Raw genomic sequence first — 20,034 nt, forward strand, 5'->3', positions numbered from 1 at the left:
ATTTCATTCATAGTCAGGAGGAAAGACCAGTATTTGACACACATTCAATAAAGTATCAGGGTTATAATAGTTCACTAAAACCATCAAAAAATTCTTCATTACTTGAAATTAAATAAATGTTAACTGAAATAAAATAAATAAATAAACAAACTAATTTGAAGCTTTAGCTTAACCTTATATGGCCTACTGACTAAAACAGGAATACAAAGTTATAAAAACTATATACGGTAGATGTTTTTAAGAAACAAACAAAAAAGTTAATTGATCTCTCTTTCGTGTATTTTTAATGTCAAAAACAAAATGATGTCAAAATGTCAGTTCAAGTGACAGTCGGTTATGTAATGCTTAAATGCTTAATGTATTACAATTTAACTAAACTCATTAGATTTTAGGAGACTAAATCTATGATATTTAAATCTTATGATATTTAGTCGACTAAAACTAGACTAAAACTAAAAACAATTCAGGTGACTAAAATATGACACAAACTAAATGGCATTTTAGTCAAAAGACTACGACTAAAACTAAATCAAAATTTGCTGTCAAAATTAACCCTGACGACCACACATCACTGACCAAACCACAGCACACAATTTGCCCTTTGATTACACCGCCCTGCATCATATTTGCTAAATGAAATCCAATAATTGTTTCATGCTCATTTTGGGGTGCTGATTCCAAAAATTGCTCTAGCGCACAAGTATTATTGGTCTTGTATTATCCATTAAACCACCGAAAAAAAGTGCCACAGATTCTCATCTCCCTCAGAGGCGGCATACAATCAGCTGATTTTCACATGCATGACATTATTTCATGACTAATCCTGGTTTCAAGGCTAGAATTATGGCCAGTGGCAGAAGAAAATATACACATGACCCAGATGTGTTCTGCTACATCTGTGGCTGATTTACTACATCCAAACGGCAGAATGAATAATGAAACTTGTGTTTATGTAGTTCTTTGACATTAAATGGAGTATTTGGCCATATTTTAATTGCCACAATATGACATTTTTTGCCGCTAGAGGTCATTTATTCAAGACAAAGGCGTAGCTTGATGACACCTTGATTAATACATAATATATTAAAGCTTTGGTTTTTCCATGGTGTCTATATAAATAAATATATATAATATATATATATAAAATAAAACCAGAAATCAAGGGTAACACGGGTATGTCATTGATAAGCAACGCACAGACACGGTCCGTGTCCTGCTTAAAATTGCTTGTTTCTCTGGATTTAAACATTCGTGGAAGTCAACAAAATATATAACATAGTTCTAGTGGTATTTGGATATTTCAATCCAAAAATCATACATACTGTGCTTTAAGCTCTATACAGATACAGCAGCGCTGTCAACGTTAAAGCATGTGATTCATTCAAAATCCTTAACGCATTAAAATAATTTAACGCAAATAAATTACTGAAGCACGTGAATCGCAATTTAATCGCACAAAAGGGTGCGATTAAAATGTTAATCTCTCATATTATATATACATACATACATGCATCAAGACAAGAGAACGCGCTGTATGTCAATGTCCTGTCTGTGTGGCTGCGTCTGTCAGCTCATTGGGACACCCTGACACACACACACACACACTCAACACACAGACGGACTCGCGCCAGTCAACTCACACAGTGTTGTCTTTTGCTCTTGAACAAACAATAACAACAACACAGAGAATTTTGCCAAAATGCCAGTTTTGTCGAGTATTCTCATATTAGGAGTCTTAAATGAGTTAAATAACGTCTTAAATGAACTTGAGAAAATGAGATGCGCGGGACAGCGCGTCAGATGCGCGTCATGTTTCGTCAGCGGCCGATCTTAAAGTGACAGGAGCACTGATGATGCCTGTCATTAATGTTCATCACAGAACAACGGGAACAGAGAAATTTGTAGCTTTAATGATGATTTATCTATATTTAATTTATTATTTATGCAGTTCAGAAAGGTGTTTGATAACTTTATTCTATATCTGTGTAGACTATGTCTAACAGGGAAGGCCACGTGTAAATATAATATTTATTATAATGGGTTTATGTAAAGATTGTTTTAAGTTCAAATAAATTAAAATTTGTTTTTTTAAAGCCTAATAAATGTTGAAATTGGGAGCTTTCAGTAATACTGTAACATAACGTCATTTATGTTTCATAGAGACATTATCAGTGATACTGGCCTTCATTTATAAAAAGATGTCATTACAACACATTTAAAATATACTGTCTTTAAATTGTTTCTTCATTAATTTGGAGAGGAACTGAAATACGATATCAAAATATTAAAAACTTGCGATTAATCGTGATTAATTACAGAACAAATGTGATTAATTAGTAAAACATTTTAATCGATTCCCAGCACTAATAAATATATGTACACACACATGATGGAAGGTGTTCACATCATCAAATGAGATAATATTGCACTTTTTTGCTAATTAATATTTAAAAGCTGCATTATCTTCACTACATTCAATAACCTGATTTGAGCAAGTGTACGCAAACATCAGTGTGTCTTACCCTGTGGTACAACTTGTGTTTGGTGTTCAGGACCTCCAGGTAACTCAAGTTTTGTTTGAAGATGTGAATATCCGGCTGTAGGAAAGACTGACCAAATGCCTGCAAATCAAAGACACGATGCTCAGACACAAAAATCACACACACCAGCTCTACTATTTCATATGAATCATATGTAACGAGATTCTGGTAACAACCAAATAATATACAGCTATGTGGAACATGATTTTTGGACCAATGAGATTTCAGGACCAAACATCAGGTTTATTATTGACAAACGAAACTGAAATTGCAACTATTAAAAACGTTTCTGTTAATTGTAATAAAATATAAAATATTAGTTGAAAACACTAAACAAAAAATGAAATGTTGACTTGGCAATAAACTGAAATCAGTCGAAGGACTAAAATGATTAACTGGAAATAAATAAAAACTAAACACTGAAATAAAATAAAAAAAAAACTTCAATAGCGATATATAAAAAAAAAATATATATTTATAAAGAGCACAACAAAATTACTAAAAATGTAACTAAAATGAAAGCTTTTAAATTTCTTATTTTTAGTTAATTAAAAGAAATATTAAAACTATAATAAAACTAAAATAATATTGCCAAACATAATAAAACAAAAATTGTAACAGTCAAATTTCTTTTTGTCCAACAAAATGACTCGTCAGGGCATAACCTCTCTTTCATGTGGATCGAAGTGTATTTCCTGATGGTTAAGACATGCATTTATGCGTGTGCGCTCGATACCTGCATGGCAGCAGTGAACTGCGCTTGGTTCTCCATGGGCTCTTCCGCTCCGGTTCTCTGGACGCTGCTCAACACTGAGCTCTTGAAGAAGAACCTCCAGTTCTGATGAAGAATCTGGAAGAGCAGCTCAAACATCTCAGCCTTCACATCAGGACAGGAACGCTGCAGGACACAGACATGGAGATGAGATTAAACAGCTTCCACAAAGAAGAACTTTTAAAGGAACAATAGTTGCAATAATCTTTTTTTTCTCTATTGTGACGTATGTCCGAGTGAAGCTGCTTCTCCACAAAAAAAAAAAAAGGGCTGAACTTGATTTTGCCTGGAATTGGAAATTATGTGCACTGATAAATCATTTATAATAAATACTATAATATTCCATCTTTAATGTACCTTTAAATCACTAAACTCTTTGTTCTGCTAGACAATGATTAATGTTTGTCTTGTAAATGCTAATGTATTAAATGTTCTGCTACACTCAATTTTTTTTGTAATTTTTACAGGAAAAAAAAAGAAAAATGCTACTGTAAAAACTAATAATTGGTTTACTGGCCGTTATTTTACGAGACATGGTCAAAAACTGAATGGTTTAACATCATGCATGTCATTTTACTGTAAAATATTGTCAAATTCACAGTTTTTGCAAGTAAAATTGAATTGAAAGTCCCAGCGAGGCACTTCACGCATTATATTTTGTGTACATTTCTTTTCTTTGTATTGTTTCTGTTATGAGTGTATTTTGGGCTAATTTTTTTTTTGTTTAATTTTAGTGTCATGTCACTTTATTATGGTGTTATTATGGTAATTATCAGTACATTGTTAAAAATTAGATTTTGGTATATTAACCTTTCACACGCAAGTTTAAAATATTCTGGCTGACCCCCAGAGCGAGTTTTTCAAGGCGACTGTAATTTAGAACGTATCACTTTATTGTTTCCATGGTGACGCATCACTGCTTGTCACAGGGATGTCATGGTACCAAAATTCCAGTAGTCGGTACCAATACCATAAAAATTGTACGGTACTCGGTACCACAGCTAAATGTTTTTTTATTTAACTATTTTAAAAAAATATATTAAATGTATTGTTTATTATTTATGATAATCATTATAAGTAAATAATACAACCATTTAAAGGCTGTATGCTGTTTAAAAGTAAACATTGTTTATAAATCACGAAAAATAATCAACCATCTAGGTATAATTATTATTATTAGTAGAGATGTATTATTATTACATATATAGCTAAATCTACATTAGGCTACAACAGTAACCTGATATATTCTGTTAATTTTTAATTATTTAAACCCAACTTTACTTTTGACGGATTGCCGTGAAGACCCTTGAGTGTCTGTGTTCATGAGATGAAAGTTTTCTCAAATGAAACGGTAAATTCTCATGAAGGGACGGTTTATGCCTCTGTGTCCTCATATAGTGACACACGGCAGAGACTACAAAGATAGCGAGCGAGTGTAACCCGCGCCTCTGCGCCCCGTCATTCACACAGAGACGCAGAACATGGAGGAGTAATATTTAAATAGTATTTTGCAGTTTAATATCCACAAACACTAGTATATATTGGGCTACAGTCTGGATCCCTGCGCTTAGATAAACACGGAAGCGACTGAACGCAGCTGCGGGTACCAAATATACTCAGGAGTTGGTCCTACCGGAACTACAGAAATGCTGATATCGTCACATTTTTATAATTTCAGTACCGACTTGGTACCGAAGTACCGGTACTTGTGACATCCCTATAATACACAATACTCTAAATGTATTGTTTTGTTAGTAATTATGCATATTTAAATGTCTGAAACCTAAAATACACATTACGTGGTAGAAAACACTAAATAGGTGTGATATATAACAAGCACTGAGCGCGTCTTTCTCTGGCTCTGCGCCAGCCAAAGCGCAAAAGCACATTTGAATTTAGCAGCTGATCACGTGATGCACTGCCCTTTCTAATCACACCAGTGTGATCGTGCGCCCCAGGGACAAGCCAATACTGATCACACCGGTGTGATCATATTCGTCAAAGGATTATCAAATCACAAAAGATACGGTAATGAGTAGTAAACTGTATGTATGTGTATATATATGGCAATTTAATGTAAATCAAATTAATGTCTGCTGGAAAATGAATTTTAACTTTAAACATTTTGATGTTGGGTGTCTTTTATTCATGGCTCATACCTCGGCCACTATTGGGTAAACCTGGTCCAAACAAAGACTGAGGATGCTGGGTAACAGAGGTTTGAAGGTCTGACCAGGCTCTTGAACCACAACCTGAGACAATAAACCAAAGATGAACAGCATGTTTAATCCTGTAATGCTTGACATATGAAATAAAAACCTTCAGAGAGAGAAAAAAAGTTTAGCTTTTTGAGTATCATACCTGATCCATCAGGCTTTTGTGGCTCATATAGCCTGATATAATGAGAATATGGAGCTCAAAAACAATTACATTTTACTCAAAGGCCCAAACTGAGCAAAAATATGCTATTTGATGCAGGTGGTCAAAAAGATAGATGCAATTCTAATAGCTTTTAAATGAAAATCTTACACAAAATGCATATAAATATCAGTTGTCAGTCTATATCTCCTAATAACGTCTTAGTAAAATTATATTTAAATGCTTAGTTTTATGATCAAAGCTCTTTAAAACATAATGCAATGCAATACAATGATTAAGAGATTAACAAGTTCCTCAAAAGCCAGATGGATCATAATTGATACTCGCATTAACATTTTTCTAAAATATTTATGGATAACCAAGTAAACGCAAGTTTTTTTAGTCCATCTTAAAATATTACTAACAATTTACTTTTACTTTAATGAAGATTTCACAGCAAAAACGACCTGAAGATAGTGCTTTTACTTGCTAGAAAAGTATAAACTACCAGTCATACATAAGGCAGTTTTATCATGATAATTTAGAGGCCTTAGACGTGTTTATCATAGATGACACAGTAGGCTTTATAGGGTTAATAACCACTGAAACTCAAACACAAACTGGTTTTAGTTTCTTTTACCTGCAGAATCTTGAGAAACTTCTGAACCACTCTGGAGCCCGAGCTGCCCTCCTGTAAGATGCTCACCGCCAGCTGATCCCTGAGGAACATGAAGATCAGTTAGCATCAACATACGCAGTGACACATGATCGATTAGCCAACGTTAGGAAGCCGAGGTCACCTGGTGAACATGCTGAGGAAGGTCTGAATGATCTGCTCTGTGAAGGCCACACCCATCTGCACACGCAGCGCTTGAAACAGCGTGAGAAAGAAACTCAGCATCTCGTCTGTCACATCTGAGAGAGAGGGAGAAAACATGCAAGCAATACAAGACATCAGTCCAATGATTCCTCAGCGAAAGATCATTAGGCAGTCGAGAAGTGGAGGTCATAAACAGTGATGTTGTTAATGAAGAGATTATTTTTTCACCTGGCTGCTGGATGAAGTGAGGGAACAGTGCGAGCGTGACCTGGACAGACTCCTGCAGGCTGTGGTAACAGATCTGACGTGATTTGGTGGCCTCTCCTGATATACTGTCCACCAGATCCTTCAACACACACAGAGTCTGCTGGATCACCGCTTTACCTGAGGGACACATTATTATTTACATGATCATTTTTGAAAATACTTTAAAAGGAAGAATAACTGATAAAAAGCCTTGTCCAAAAAAAAAAAAAAACAAAAAAAACTACCTTACATATAGAAGTAATCTATATATAAATAATTAATAAAGTTCAAAAGGTTTGGGATCGGTAATATTTTTTCATATTTTTAGGCCGCATTTATGGTTCAAGTGACCCAATTCCGATTTTTTCCTCTCACAGATCGGATATGATCCGTGAATGTGTAAGCAGAATAAAGGCATATAGATTCCGATATTTTCTAAATTGGTTTTAGGCCTCATTCATACGTGGAAAAAATCTGATATGAATCGTATACATGCATTTGTTTGCATTTGCAAGTCGCATGTCATTGAAAAAGCGGCGGTGGTGAAAGACATCAAACTCAGGTGGACACCAACCGCAATCACATGACTCTTTTCAGTGCCCTGGCTACAACAAGGCCTCTTTTTCCTTCGCCTTAACCCTCAAGCATAACAGCCCTTAATCCCGTCCTCGTGGACACATTTGGGCACGAAGGTCACAAGTGTGATTTTTTATATAAATGTTATATCACCATCTTTGATAAAATTAATTCTATCAATTTATGCCTTTTTTGAATGATTTTCGGGGTATAGAGACAGAGCGTATTTAGGCCACGCCCACACCGAGGGGGAAAACAATCCAACGCTCTCCATTGACTTTGCATTGTGTGAGGCTGCCTCATTGTCATTTCGGACTTTTAACAAAAAACAGAACAATGTATGATCTGATGAAGCTGATATGTGACAAGGTGTACAGCAAACAAGCTAAAAAACACAGAAATAAGTTTTTATAAGCTGTCGACCCAAAAAAACGAGCGTTTAAGAAGACAAAAGTTGATACAGGCAATACGAAGTGAAGCTTCAGCAGGAAGAATGGGTACATTTTGGGATCCTGACACTCAGTATGCCTCAATATGTCTATATGTGCAGTAAAGATTTTGTCACTGTTAAGTCAAATATCCAGATGTCCGTTTTATATATGATATTTCCTGTCGCTGATTACGTTCCTCTCTAGTCGCCGTAGTTCTTAGTGTAATATGACCCGCGCGCTCTGTCTGCCTAATTCCACTTTTTTTGTCCTTAAACGCTCGTTTTTTGGGTCAACAGCTTATAAAAACGTCTGGGTTTATGCTTCTGGGTTTTGTTTAGCTTGTTTGCTGTACACTTTGTCACATATCAGCTTTTATACATTGTTCAGTTTTTTGTTATAAGTCCGAAATGACAATGAGGCAGCCTCCCGCAATGCAAAGTCAATGGAGAGCGTTTGATTGTTTCCCCCCCCAGTGGGCGTGGTCTTCAGATTATGACGCGTGTCGCTCTGTCTCTATTAATGAATTTATTTACCTCTTAAAGTACCATATTTTTTATGTAAAATATGCCTACTTTTTTTTTTATTTAATATTTCTTTAACTTCAGTAAAAAAACATCTTGTGACATCTGGTGACCTATGATGGCATTCATTTCTTTTTAAAGCCAAAATATCCATAGCCACTAGATGACAATAGAACTCAATGACTGCAAATGGGCTGAACTCTGTAAACCAATGTTTTAACTATTTTTTTCTTTTTTTTTTGTTATTGCCCAGTTATTGGCTCATTTAATTTCTTTGTGTATGCGTGAGTGACTTTTTTATAAAAAAAAAAGACTAAAACTCACTCTGTTATAGGCTCATTCAATGCAATGCTTTTGTGGATGTGTGTGTGTGTGTGTGAGTGTGTGTGTGTGTGTGTGTGTGTTTGCCACATTGAGAATGTTGTATAGACTCACTCCTTCATTTGTGTGTATGTATGATCGGCATTGTGTTGGATTTATTGATTTTTATTGGACAAATAAAAATAAAAAATGCTCAGAATTACATTTTTTCCATTCATTCCCATGGGTGCCCTTTTTTTTCAAGCACTTAACATTGTAGAATCGAGTCAATTTTTGTGTGTGTGTGTGTGTGTGTGTGTGTGTGTGTGTGTGTGTGTGTGTGTGTGTGTGTGTGTGTGTGTGTGTGTGTGTGTGTGTGTGTGTTCAGGTGGCAAATTTAGAAAAAGTAGCAAAGTCTTGTACCGCTCAGATTAAGGAAAGTATTAAAAAGAATAATTTTGCCTCATTTGTCCAGAAGATGGCTTTAGGGTTAAGAGACCAATGTTCTGCTGGCCTTTAAAGATGGTGTGTAAAGAAAAAAGCTTGTAATATAATTTTGCCTTATGCTCACCAAGGCTGCATTCATTATCAAAACACAGTAAAAACAGTAATGTTGTGAATTATTACAATTTAAAATAAAATGTTCTATGTGAATGTGTTTTAAAATGTTTATTCCTGTGATCAAAGCTGGATTTTCTGCATCATTACTCCAGCCTTCAGTGTCACATGATCCTTCAGAAATCACATATTGAGAGTGAATCCATGTTGAATGGGACACTTCTTCCCAGTCATATCAACGGCAAATAGTGTCCAAATCAACCTGAAATTACCTTCTATATATGCAGTCTATATCTATATTGGTGCTGGGCATCGATTAAAAAAAAATTAACTAATTAATCTCACTTTTTCTGTAATTAATCGCAAGTTTTTAATATTTTACGTTTTTAATATTTTGATATTGTAATAATTTCAGTTACTCTCCAAATTAATGTATAAACAATTTAAAGACAGCATATTTTAAATATGTGTTGTATTGTCATATTTTTATGAATGAAGGCCAGTATCACTGATACTAAAGTGTCTATGAAACATTAATGACGTTACATTACAGTATAACTGAAAGCTCCCAATTTCAACATTTATTAGGCTTTAAAACAAACAACTTTCAATTTAAGTGAACTTAAAACAATCTTTACATAAACCCAAAATAATAAATGTTATATTTACCCATGGCCTTCCCTGTTATACATATACAGAAATGTAATAGTTATCTTTCTTAACTGCATAAATAATAAATTAAATATAGATGAATCATCATTAAAGCTAAAATTTTCTCTGTTCCCGTTGTTCTTTGATGAACATTAATGATGATCATCAGCGCTCCTGTCACTTTAAGAACAGCCGCGGATCTCACGCGCTGTCCCGCGCATCTCATTTCCTCACAACTCTTTAAGTTCATTTAAGACGTTATTTAACTAATTTAAGACTCCTTATATGAGAATACTCAAAATCCTCTGTGTTATTGTTTGTTCAAGAGCAAAAGAGAACTCGAGATATATATATATATATACACACACATACACACAATATTTGACACTGCTATCAATAAATAATATCAATGTTCATCTGTTGCTCTTACTGTTGGGGTGATGGTTGGGTGGGCGGGGCAGGAGGCGGTACTGCTGCGTCAGACTGCTGAGAAGCCGCGCGTGATTGGATGAACGGCTCGGCCACTGCTGCTCCGCTTCTGGTAGGCTGGGCCACGGCAACAGCAACATGTTAGACAGAGCTCGACACACAAGGACGTGAGCCTTGAGGGGGGGAAAAAAACAACAAACATTACATCACAAACAAATACAGAAGGATCCAAGTAAAAAACTGTGCCCCACTATCAGACCAATATAAACCCATGCGCACACGCACACACACACACACACACACACACCTCCTGAGGTAATCTGTGGTTATGATTCTCTGTGATCAGGTTGAAGATATTCTGCACCGCCGGCAATGACACCAGGAACACCGGTCGCACGGTGGTCGACATGGAGACCAGGAGATGGCACGCAGATAACAGCAACTTCTCTGGAACCTGTGACACACATGGAGATCAGGCGGATTAGAGTTTATCAAAGACGAAGGAGGAAGAATAACTGGTTAAACAGAAGATGATCTAATCTAAAAATCTACTGTAGACCACACAGCAGAAAGAAACAAGACCAAAAATAAATACATCGTTTTGTAGATTGCTACTACAAACCTTATAATGAAGACGCCATAGAGGAATAAATGATGACAGTGTTTACTTTATGGTGTTTATATTGTTTATATGTTGTAGATGGTTGAAAGAGTGCATATTTTATCTCCCTCATCTGCTTGAATGAGCAGCTGGAAATAGTAAAGCATATATATTTCAAAATAAGAGTCCTGTGTATTTCAGGCTTGTGCATGAGGTCTCTGCGGAACAAAAGTGGCCGTTTCTAAATTTGTGGGTGTTTATAAACCATGCAATGAAAGTGATCCCTTCACCCGACCCCACCCCTAAACCCTACCCACACTGTGACGTGGGCAAATCAGGTAACGCAGTGAAAAACGCCCTCTGTTCATGGCCTTTCCCACCGATCTATATTACCATCCTGCAGAGACCTATACTTAGGCTTGTTTATAACGCCATTGACGGAATTAGTTATGTTATATACGGTAGAGGGCGCTATTACACATCTTCTGAAAGAGCACAAAACAAGCAAAAAAAGTAGCAGAAGAAAACCAAAAGCATTGCTTATGCAAATTATAGTCTGTAGTCAGCTTTTTGTTTAAAATGTTTTATTTTATTTTATGAAACCTACCCACATTTAAGTGTTGATCAAAAATTAATGCATGAAGCTGGAATAAAGCAGGGATTTAAAAAAGAAGGAACAGACAAGCCCTGACTTCAAAACTCTGTCTTTCTTTTGATATATTGCATGTTCAGATATTCATATATAAAAAAATTCTGGGGGCCATGAAATTGTGAAAATGATCAAAAATGCTGGCGGGGAAAGAGTTTGAAGTCCCGCATTTTAGCAGGAAATCCTTTTTAATCCAATCCCCATCACAGAAAGGAAATGCTAAAAACATTAACACATTCAACCGGTTTTACTAGCACTGGCACAATAACCTGTTTATTATGGAAGCTTGTTTCTGCCACAGAATAAAACATTAAAATCTCATAATTCTTTCTATTTTCCTCCGATTTCCAAGTTTATATCTCACAGGAAAGCAAGGAAAGTCTGAATATTTTTCCTTGCAAATGAGAGTCAGAATTTTGCGATAAAAAGTCACAATTGCCTTTTTAATTTATTTTTATTCCATAGCAAAAACAAGCTTCCATAGCTTCCTTGGTATCAGCAAAATCGACTTCTTAAATGATATCAGTAGTGCCAATATCAATACACGTATATATTTAATAAAACATGTCTTCAATATTTTAAACTTGAAATGACTATGTTCTGCTTTAAATGTAGTCACTCATAAAAAAAAATCAAGTGACCTTGGCATTGATGAGAGGGGTCGTGGCGGCCATGCTGGACCTGATGAGATCGACAAATTGCGTTTGATCTTGTTGTCGCTGAACCTCCCCGCAGAACTGAGCCAGCCAATGAGAATACGCCTGCAGAGCGGCCAGTGACTGTGCGTGGCTGCAAAACAGAGACATTTATTAGGTGTTATTTTAAAACTAACTGACATCAGAAAGCACATTGAACAGTGTTTGTGACTGCTTACACATCTATAAGATCTGGTTTCAGCACTGAAGGAACAGCCATCTCTACATCGTACAGGCTGATCTGAGAACCGTAACACGACACTTCCACCAATCTGAGAGGAGAAATTGCCAAGGATTAAACATCACATTTCAGTCAGTTATTTGCATTTGACCAAATTATATTTCAAGCTATTAATTCCTAAATGAATATGCATATAACTTCGACACTGTGTTGGCATCAACAGGGAAATACATTCCACTTGTGAAAGTAAAACCAAAAGCTTTGCTTTTTGTAAGGCTTGGTTTATTTTTATCTGGACAGTCTTCACAAGTTCACAGTTAAATGAGTAATCATTTGCTTATTAAGATAGGGTTTACCCTTAAGTAAGAAGGGTTTAAAAAGTATATTAAAGGGGTCTTATTATGCTTTTTGTTTGTTTAGCTTTCTTTAGTGTGCAATGTTTGAGCATGAAAAAAGTCTGCAAAGTTACAAAGCACAAAGTCAGTCCTGAGAGAGTTATTTTCTATTTCAGTGCGCACTGTTTCTGAACTTCCTGAAACGCCTCCACTGTAGTCTTGAGTTTTCTTCTGGAGACAAACACGTCACAATATCCCTCATTTAAATAATTCCTGCCTAAGGCATACGCAAAATTAAGATGTGAGGCCTGGTTAGTAGCGTTTTAAAACTTTACGGTTATGGTAAAGGCCGTGATATTTCCAAAACCAATCACACACACTGATCCAGCCGGCCAATCAGAGCACATTGTGCTTTTCAGAAGGATGGGGCTTCATAAAGACAGGAACTAAACAGAGTGTTACTGACAGACTGAGAAGAGAGGAGCTGCAACAGACAAATATGTGGAAAATAATGTGTTTTTTTATATAAAAGGGCATTCATAAATGATAAGGTTCAAAATGTCAAATATCCCTGTGAAGCATACTACATAACACAGCCAAAGACAGAATTAATGATTGAAATGCCTATTTTCTCAGGCATAAACCAACAAAAGCACAAATCTTTGCAAAGACCGCTAATAATATGAGGTGTAAAAACATAAGCAAATACATAAGCGAGTCCATTAAGTACACAGATAAGGAGGTAGTGTTGCTGTTAAATGAGGAATTGCGAATCAGGAACTGACCTCTGCACGATGGCGAGAGCGTCGTTAAAGCGGGCGGTGAAAACGTCCCCTGTGAAGAACTCGGCAAGGCGTCCCACGGCCTGCAGCAGAGAGCTCAGGTCTCTGAGAGCACAGTGCAGTCTTCTGCAGTCGGCCTCCGCTGTGATGTTCAGCCTGCGACCTGTTCACACAAACACAGAGCGAGAGAGAAAGAGAGAGAGAGAGAGAGAGAGAGAGAGAGAGGTGTAAAACCACTCAACAACAGCTGACAACAGCTCACAAGCCACATGAGAACAGAACAGCCACAAAGCACCATCAGACTGAACATTACAAGACCATATACTAAATACTTACTCAATAGGTTGAGAGAGTAAGTGTTCAAGCAATCGTTAGAAGGTACACTACTGTTCAAAAGTTTTGGGTCAGTAAGATTAAAAAAAGAAAAGAAAAAAGAATGCATAAAATTGACCGAAAAAAAGTGTCAGCAAGACATTTACGCATCAGTTTCCACAGAGAAAATGAAGCAGCACAACGGATTTCAACACTGATAATAACCATAAATGTTTCTCGAGCATCAAATCATTATTAGAGTGATTTCTGAAGGATCATGTGACACTGAAGACTGATGCTGAAAATTCACAGGAATAAATTACATTTTAATATGTTATTTTAAATTGTAATATTTCACAATAGTACCATTTTTACTTAGCTTTGGTGAGCATAAGAGACTTCTTTTAAAAAAAATCTTACTGCCCCAAACTGACTTACAGTTCATATAGAAATTCCTATTTTATATTTCATCTTGTCTGTAGTTGTACAGCCTTAGTCAAATGAGCCTGCTTACATGGGCTGATTATTATAGTCTCAGGTCAAAAACATAAAATTCCCCATGCCATGGCAGCAAAATATTTGATAGAAGGAAGTCTGATAACAAAAGAAGAAAAGCCTGAAGAACAAGGAAATTTGTCAAAGATATCATATTTCCATCAAATCCCCCTTTACGTTTCAGTGGATTAAGACAGAGAAAACGGCAACATTTGGATTCTGAGCGAAAATGAAACATTATCATCTTGCATTGAATTTTTCAATCAGCTTGAGCATTTTGGGAGCGCGTTTTCCAAGACAAAACGTTTACCCAAAACAATGCATCTGGAACTGCATTTGCAACTAAAAGTGTCATGTGGTTGTGCAGCTATATAGCTACTATCTATAAAAGTGCTGGATATTCAGATTGTGACCATGAAGAGAAACTCACTTGATCCTGATCTCACGATAAACTGCTGCAGCCCAAGATAAATGTCCAGATCCTCCTGGAGCACCGGAAACTAAAAACACACACACACAAAATCATGCTCATTATATACTTATCATCAATGCCATTTAACATGCAATTAATAAACAAAAAAGGAAAATTAAAGGGTAAATGCAATTAAAACAAAAATATTAATAAAATATAACAATTATATATCCACACACACTAGGGGTGTATACTAAAAGTTTCTTAAAGGGTTAGTTCACCCAAAAATGAACATTCTGTCATTAATTACTTCCCCTCATGTCGTTCGACACCCGTCAGACCTCCGTTCATTTTCAGAACACAAATGAAGATATTTTAGTTGAAATCTGATGGCTCTGAAAGGCCTCCATTGGCACAATGGCACGGTTCACTCTCAAGACCCTTAAAAGGTACTAAAGACGTCGTTACAAAGTCCATCTCACTACAGTGGTTCTACAATAACTTTATGAATCGGCGAGAATAGTTTTTGTGCGCAAAAAAACCCTAAACAACGACTTATATAGTGATGACGATTTCAAAACACAGCCTCATGAAGCTTCGAAGCGTTATGAATCAGTGAGTCGATTCAGCAGTTTGAATCGCCAAATTTCAGCAGTTTGGCGGTTTGACACGCGATCCGAATCATGATTCGGCTCATTGATTCATAACGCTTCGAAGCTTCATGAGGCCGTGTTTTGAAATCGTCATCACTATATAAGTCGTTATTTAGGGGTTTTTATGGGCACAAAAACTATTCTCGCCGATTCATAAAGTTATTGTAGAACCACTGTAGTGAGATGGACTTTGTAACGACGTCTTTAGTGCCTTTTAAGGGTCTTGAGAGTGAACCGTGCCATTGTGCCAATGGAGGCCTTTCAGAGCCATCAGATTTCAACTAAAATATCTTCATTTGTGTTCCGAAGATGAACGGAGGTCTTACAGGTGTCGAACGACATGAGGGTAAGTAATTAATGACAGAATTTTCATTTTTGGGTGAACTAACCCTTTAAGGATAAAAAAAATTATCTCTGCTAATGCTGTAAACCATATAGGGAGCTCTTACTTGCACATTCGGTACAGGTTCGGCACAGCAGTTTTACAAAATAGTTTTATTTATTTTTATTAAACAGTGTTCTACTGAAAAAATTATGTCTGTCCTTAAATGAATTCAATTACATCTAAAAGTTTCTTAAAGATAATGCTGTAAACAATATAGGGAGCTTTTACTTACACATTACTGTAATAGGTTAACAACAGAGCCCAAACTATTAGCCAAAATTCAGTCGCTATTTATTTTTATATATAATAATCAACACTCATAAGCTTCACATAAGGCTGGTTTTGCATGAACTTCTAAATCTAATTATAATTTTTTTTTCTCCAATTCGATGTTGAAATATAATCATTTATACACAGTGGCTGTCATTTCCATGACAGGTTTATTTAAACGTACATGAAATAAACAAGACATCACTAACATGTTCAGTAGAATATAATGAATATATAGGCTAATAAAATGCATATATTTAGTGAAAGAGTTGATATCTCTAGTGAACTAACAGCTGTGGACACTGAATGACTGCCTGAGGTAAATGTGATGCTACGTTACATTGTTTACAAGCTGTGAGCGATTACACGACATATAGGTTTCAGTAAGTTGTAATGTATCCTCAACATACCTTAAGATATTAATTCATGTTTATTCTTTAGGCAGAGATGATCGCGTTCACTCGCGCGCCGCAGCTTGAACTGACACGACTATCACGATCAGTCAAGTCACATTAAAGAGGCGGCATTTATCGTTTGAATTTCATGATAAAATGGACTGAATACTTAATATGTTTGTGTGGGAACTCGAAGTATTAAAAGTATGTTCCACGCTTAAAACAAGCCGACTGTTAAAGATTGCATTCTGAACCGTTGGGTGCACACGCGCACCGAACCGAAAGCCCGCATTCATATACAATAATGTACATAAATAAACTGGGCTTTTCTAATTCATTTGATTAAACATTTATTGATTGACAGCTCTAATACTCATGTGGATTACAGCAAAATTTGATTTAAAACTGTAAATCCTCCATAAATGCTTTGGATTTCACTGAGACTCACCTAAATCAGATTTGCTTCCATATTAAACACTTATTAAAATTGCCAATGGAGAGTTCATTGTTTTCAGTACAAAGAGAGAGAGAGAGAGAGTGTGTGTGTGTGTGTGTGTGTGTGTGTGCATGTTCGCCCACTCATATACACCTACCAGAACAGAAAAGGTCTGGGACGGCAGCAGCTCCATTACCCTGGCAACCACTTCCAAACTCTGACGCAGGTATCGTTGCCATTCCGTCTGTTGCTATAGAGACCAGAGGGGAAAGAGTTCCCGAAAATTCAGCAATAACACTTTATGCTTTCGCTACTATAACCATGCGTGCTTGTTTGATTGATTCTTACATCATCGTCAAGCGTCTCATCGTCGAGTTCTTCTAGTTGACTCTGGTTTAACCTGAACTGGATCCTGTTAAGAACTTCACGCAGCAGCAGAACTAGAGCATCTTTATACCTGCATCACACACAGACACAGATTACAACTATGGTCAATGCCTGAGCAACCTATATAAAACAAACTCAATTCACACAAACGTTCATTTGAGTGCACAGACATGTACCTGTTAATGACACTGTCTCTGTCAGCCAGTCGGCTTCTGATCTTGGTGGTCAGGTAGTCCAGGAATATACTCCAGATGTCAAGACAGGCGAGGTAACCCTCGTGACTCGGCTGCAACAAATTAAACAGACGTTTAAATGAAGAGAAGATGCACAAAAATGTTTACTTTAGGGCTCAATCAGTGGTCATGAATTGCAATTTTTTAGTTTATGTTTCCTGAAGTACATCAAAACCGGTCATAACTTTCAAATAAAAGGATATTTTCTTCCCTGATTTTAGCCCTCTTAAAGGATTAGTTCACTTTTAAATAACCTTTGGCTGATAATTTACTCACCCCCATGTCATCCAAGATGTCCGTGTCTTTCTTTCTAAAGTCGAGTTTTTTGATGAAAACATTCCAGGATTGTTCTCCATATAATGGACTTCAATGGGCTCCAAACGGTTCAAGGTCCAAATGACAGTTTCAGTGCAGCTTCAAAGGGCTTTAAATGATACCAGACGATGAATAAGGGTCTTGTCTAGCGAAACGATCAGTTTCTGCGAGAAACCGAGCAGTATTTATGCTATTATTTAACCTCTTATCAGACAAACGTGATCATCTCTGAGCTCCGCCAAAACTTCCGCTAAGTGAGGTCAAAATATGAGCATGGTCATAGATGTATACGTAGATGCCTCATTAGCGCTTGCACGGATCAGTAGAATTAGGCATCTACGATCGATATATCTATGACCAGGCTCGTATTTGACCTCACTTAGCGGAAGTTATGGCAGAGCTCAGAGATGATCACGTTCGTCTGATAAGAGGTAAAATAATAGCATAAATACTGCACGGTTTCTCGCAGAAACTGATCATTTCGCTAGATAAGACCCTTATTCATCGTCTGGTATCGTTTAAAGCCCTTTGAAGCTGCACTGAAACTGTCATTTGGACCTTGAACCGTTTGGAGCCCATTGAAGTCCATTATATGGAGAAAAATCCTGGAAAGTTTTCATCAAAAAACGTAATTTCTTTTCGACTGCAGAAAGACAGACATGGACATCTTGGATGACATGGGGGTGAGTAAATTATCAGCAAAAGTTTATCTAAAAGGGAACTAATCCTTCAAAAGTCACCATGAAATCAAAATGGACAATTCTTGTTTAATTAGGGAATATTGCAGTACTTATTATTTATCAGTGCACATTAGGGGTGTAACAGTACATGTGCTTGTCCCGAACAGTCACGGTTCGGTACATACAGTCAGACGACGAATCGTCAGTCCATCACAAATTATCCACACGCCAATCCAGAAGGGAGCGCACACGGTAATGCAACGCTGCATTTTACTGCGCAGCATTGGTCAACATATCAATTAGAGTAACAACCATTTCTTAATTTTTAGAGGGGGGGCATGTAAACAAGGGGGCCTAGGACCACTCATGAGAACACATTTGGGGGCAGTCATGGCCTAATGGTTAGAGTCAGACTCGTAACCCGAAGGTTGTGGGTTTGATTCTCAATCAAAACCGGCAGGAAATTATTGAGGTGCCCTTGAGCAAGACACCCAAACCCCAATCGCTCCCTGGGCGCCGCAGTGAATGGCTGCCCACTGCTCCAGATGTGTGCCTACGGTTTGCAATGTGTGTGTTGACTACTCACTACTCCTAACAACTCACTGACTTAAATGGGTTAAATACAGAGGACAAATGCAGAGTATGGATACTTTGCCTTCGCATGTCACTTTCACATCAAAATAAATGAAAAGAAACCTAGCATTGGGGATTTGTTGCTTTTTCCTGTTTTACCGAACACATATCGAGTGACCTCAAAACCGAGGTACGTACCGAACCTTGACTTATGTGTACTGTTACACCCCTAGTGCAAATAATTAGTTATTTTCAATTCATGTGTCCTCACAATCTTCAATCAAAATAACTTCCTCTCCCTTTTGCAGATAATCTTCACAACCATCCAATCAATTCCCCATAGATCAAGGAAGATTTGATGTATGCAACAAGCTCGTAATCATGACATTTGTTCTTGTTTGAGAAGCAATTTCACTCAGATATGTGTCACAATAGGGGACAAAAGACTTCAATTAAACAGTTTAAAGGGGCGTGTGCCCTTTAATGCCGAGTTCAGACTGCACAATTTTCCAACTCGTCGGACCACTGCTCTTTTCACACTGCATGACTATCTGTGGTAGCATTCAGCCACTGCTGTGTTCACACTGCACAATGGATTGGCGACAAGAGGTTTCACACTGCATGACTTTAAAAGAGGAAGAATCCCCGACAGCCCTGTCCCGTCCGCAAACTACGTTTCACTAGCAAGCACGTGTGAAGTGACAAGGAAACAAGACTGGAGTTCTCGCGTGAGACTGGATTGGTTAAAATATAGACTGCAGAAAGCTTGCGATCCAAATTGTCTGTGCACTGATTCCCTGCAAAAATTTGAAAAAGAAAACAAATTATGGCGAAGGAAATGGTTGGAGACACAGGGAGCATGAAAGGGTGAAGCGCTGAGCATTGTAGCCAATCACAGGCGTGTTTCTGCACTCTCACAGATGCTTTCATAATAACCAACACAGAGCAAACATGATGGAAATAAGAGATTCATTGAGCAGTGTAGACAGAGTCTTTGATTATAACGAAAGTTTTGGCGAGAATGCAGAACTTAGTCACTCGTG

The 20,034-nt window shown here is 37.0% G+C and overlaps 1 protein-coding gene across 2 annotated transcripts in view; it reads right to left on the minus strand.

The window, feature by feature from the left end:
• Positions 1 to 20,034, minus strand: part of xpo6 (exportin 6) — a 47,942-nt gene that overhangs the window by 4,261 nt on the left and 23,647 nt on the right. For both annotated transcript variants that reach the window (XM_079829112.1, XM_079829113.1), the window contains exons 9-23: positions 17,367 to 17,476; positions 17,152 to 17,260; positions 16,961 to 17,053; positions 14,683 to 14,752; positions 13,449 to 13,608; positions 12,327 to 12,419; positions 12,094 to 12,241; positions 10,510 to 10,656; positions 10,204 to 10,375; positions 6,719 to 6,874; positions 6,471 to 6,585; positions 6,311 to 6,389; positions 5,472 to 5,564; positions 3,277 to 3,438; positions 2,523 to 2,621 (exon numbers count right to left, since the gene is read on the minus strand). In XM_079829112.1, coding sequence (XP_079685238.1) covers positions 2,523 to 2,621; positions 3,277 to 3,438; positions 5,472 to 5,564; positions 6,311 to 6,389; positions 6,471 to 6,585; positions 6,719 to 6,874; positions 10,204 to 10,375; positions 10,510 to 10,656; positions 12,094 to 12,241; positions 12,327 to 12,419; positions 13,449 to 13,608; positions 14,683 to 14,752; positions 16,961 to 17,053; positions 17,152 to 17,260; positions 17,367 to 17,476 — 1,806 coding nt within the window. The remainder of the gene's footprint in view (positions 1 to 2,522; positions 2,622 to 3,276; positions 3,439 to 5,471; positions 5,565 to 6,310; positions 6,390 to 6,470; positions 6,586 to 6,718; positions 6,875 to 10,203; positions 10,376 to 10,509; positions 10,657 to 12,093; positions 12,242 to 12,326; positions 12,420 to 13,448; positions 13,609 to 14,682; positions 14,753 to 16,960; positions 17,054 to 17,151; positions 17,261 to 17,366; positions 17,477 to 20,034) is intronic.

Source organism: Gobio gobio (assembly GCF_949357685.1).
Source record: "Gobio gobio genome assembly, chromosome: 1".
Taxonomy (NCBI): domain Eukaryota; kingdom Metazoa; phylum Chordata; class Actinopteri; order Cypriniformes; family Gobionidae; genus Gobio; species Gobio gobio.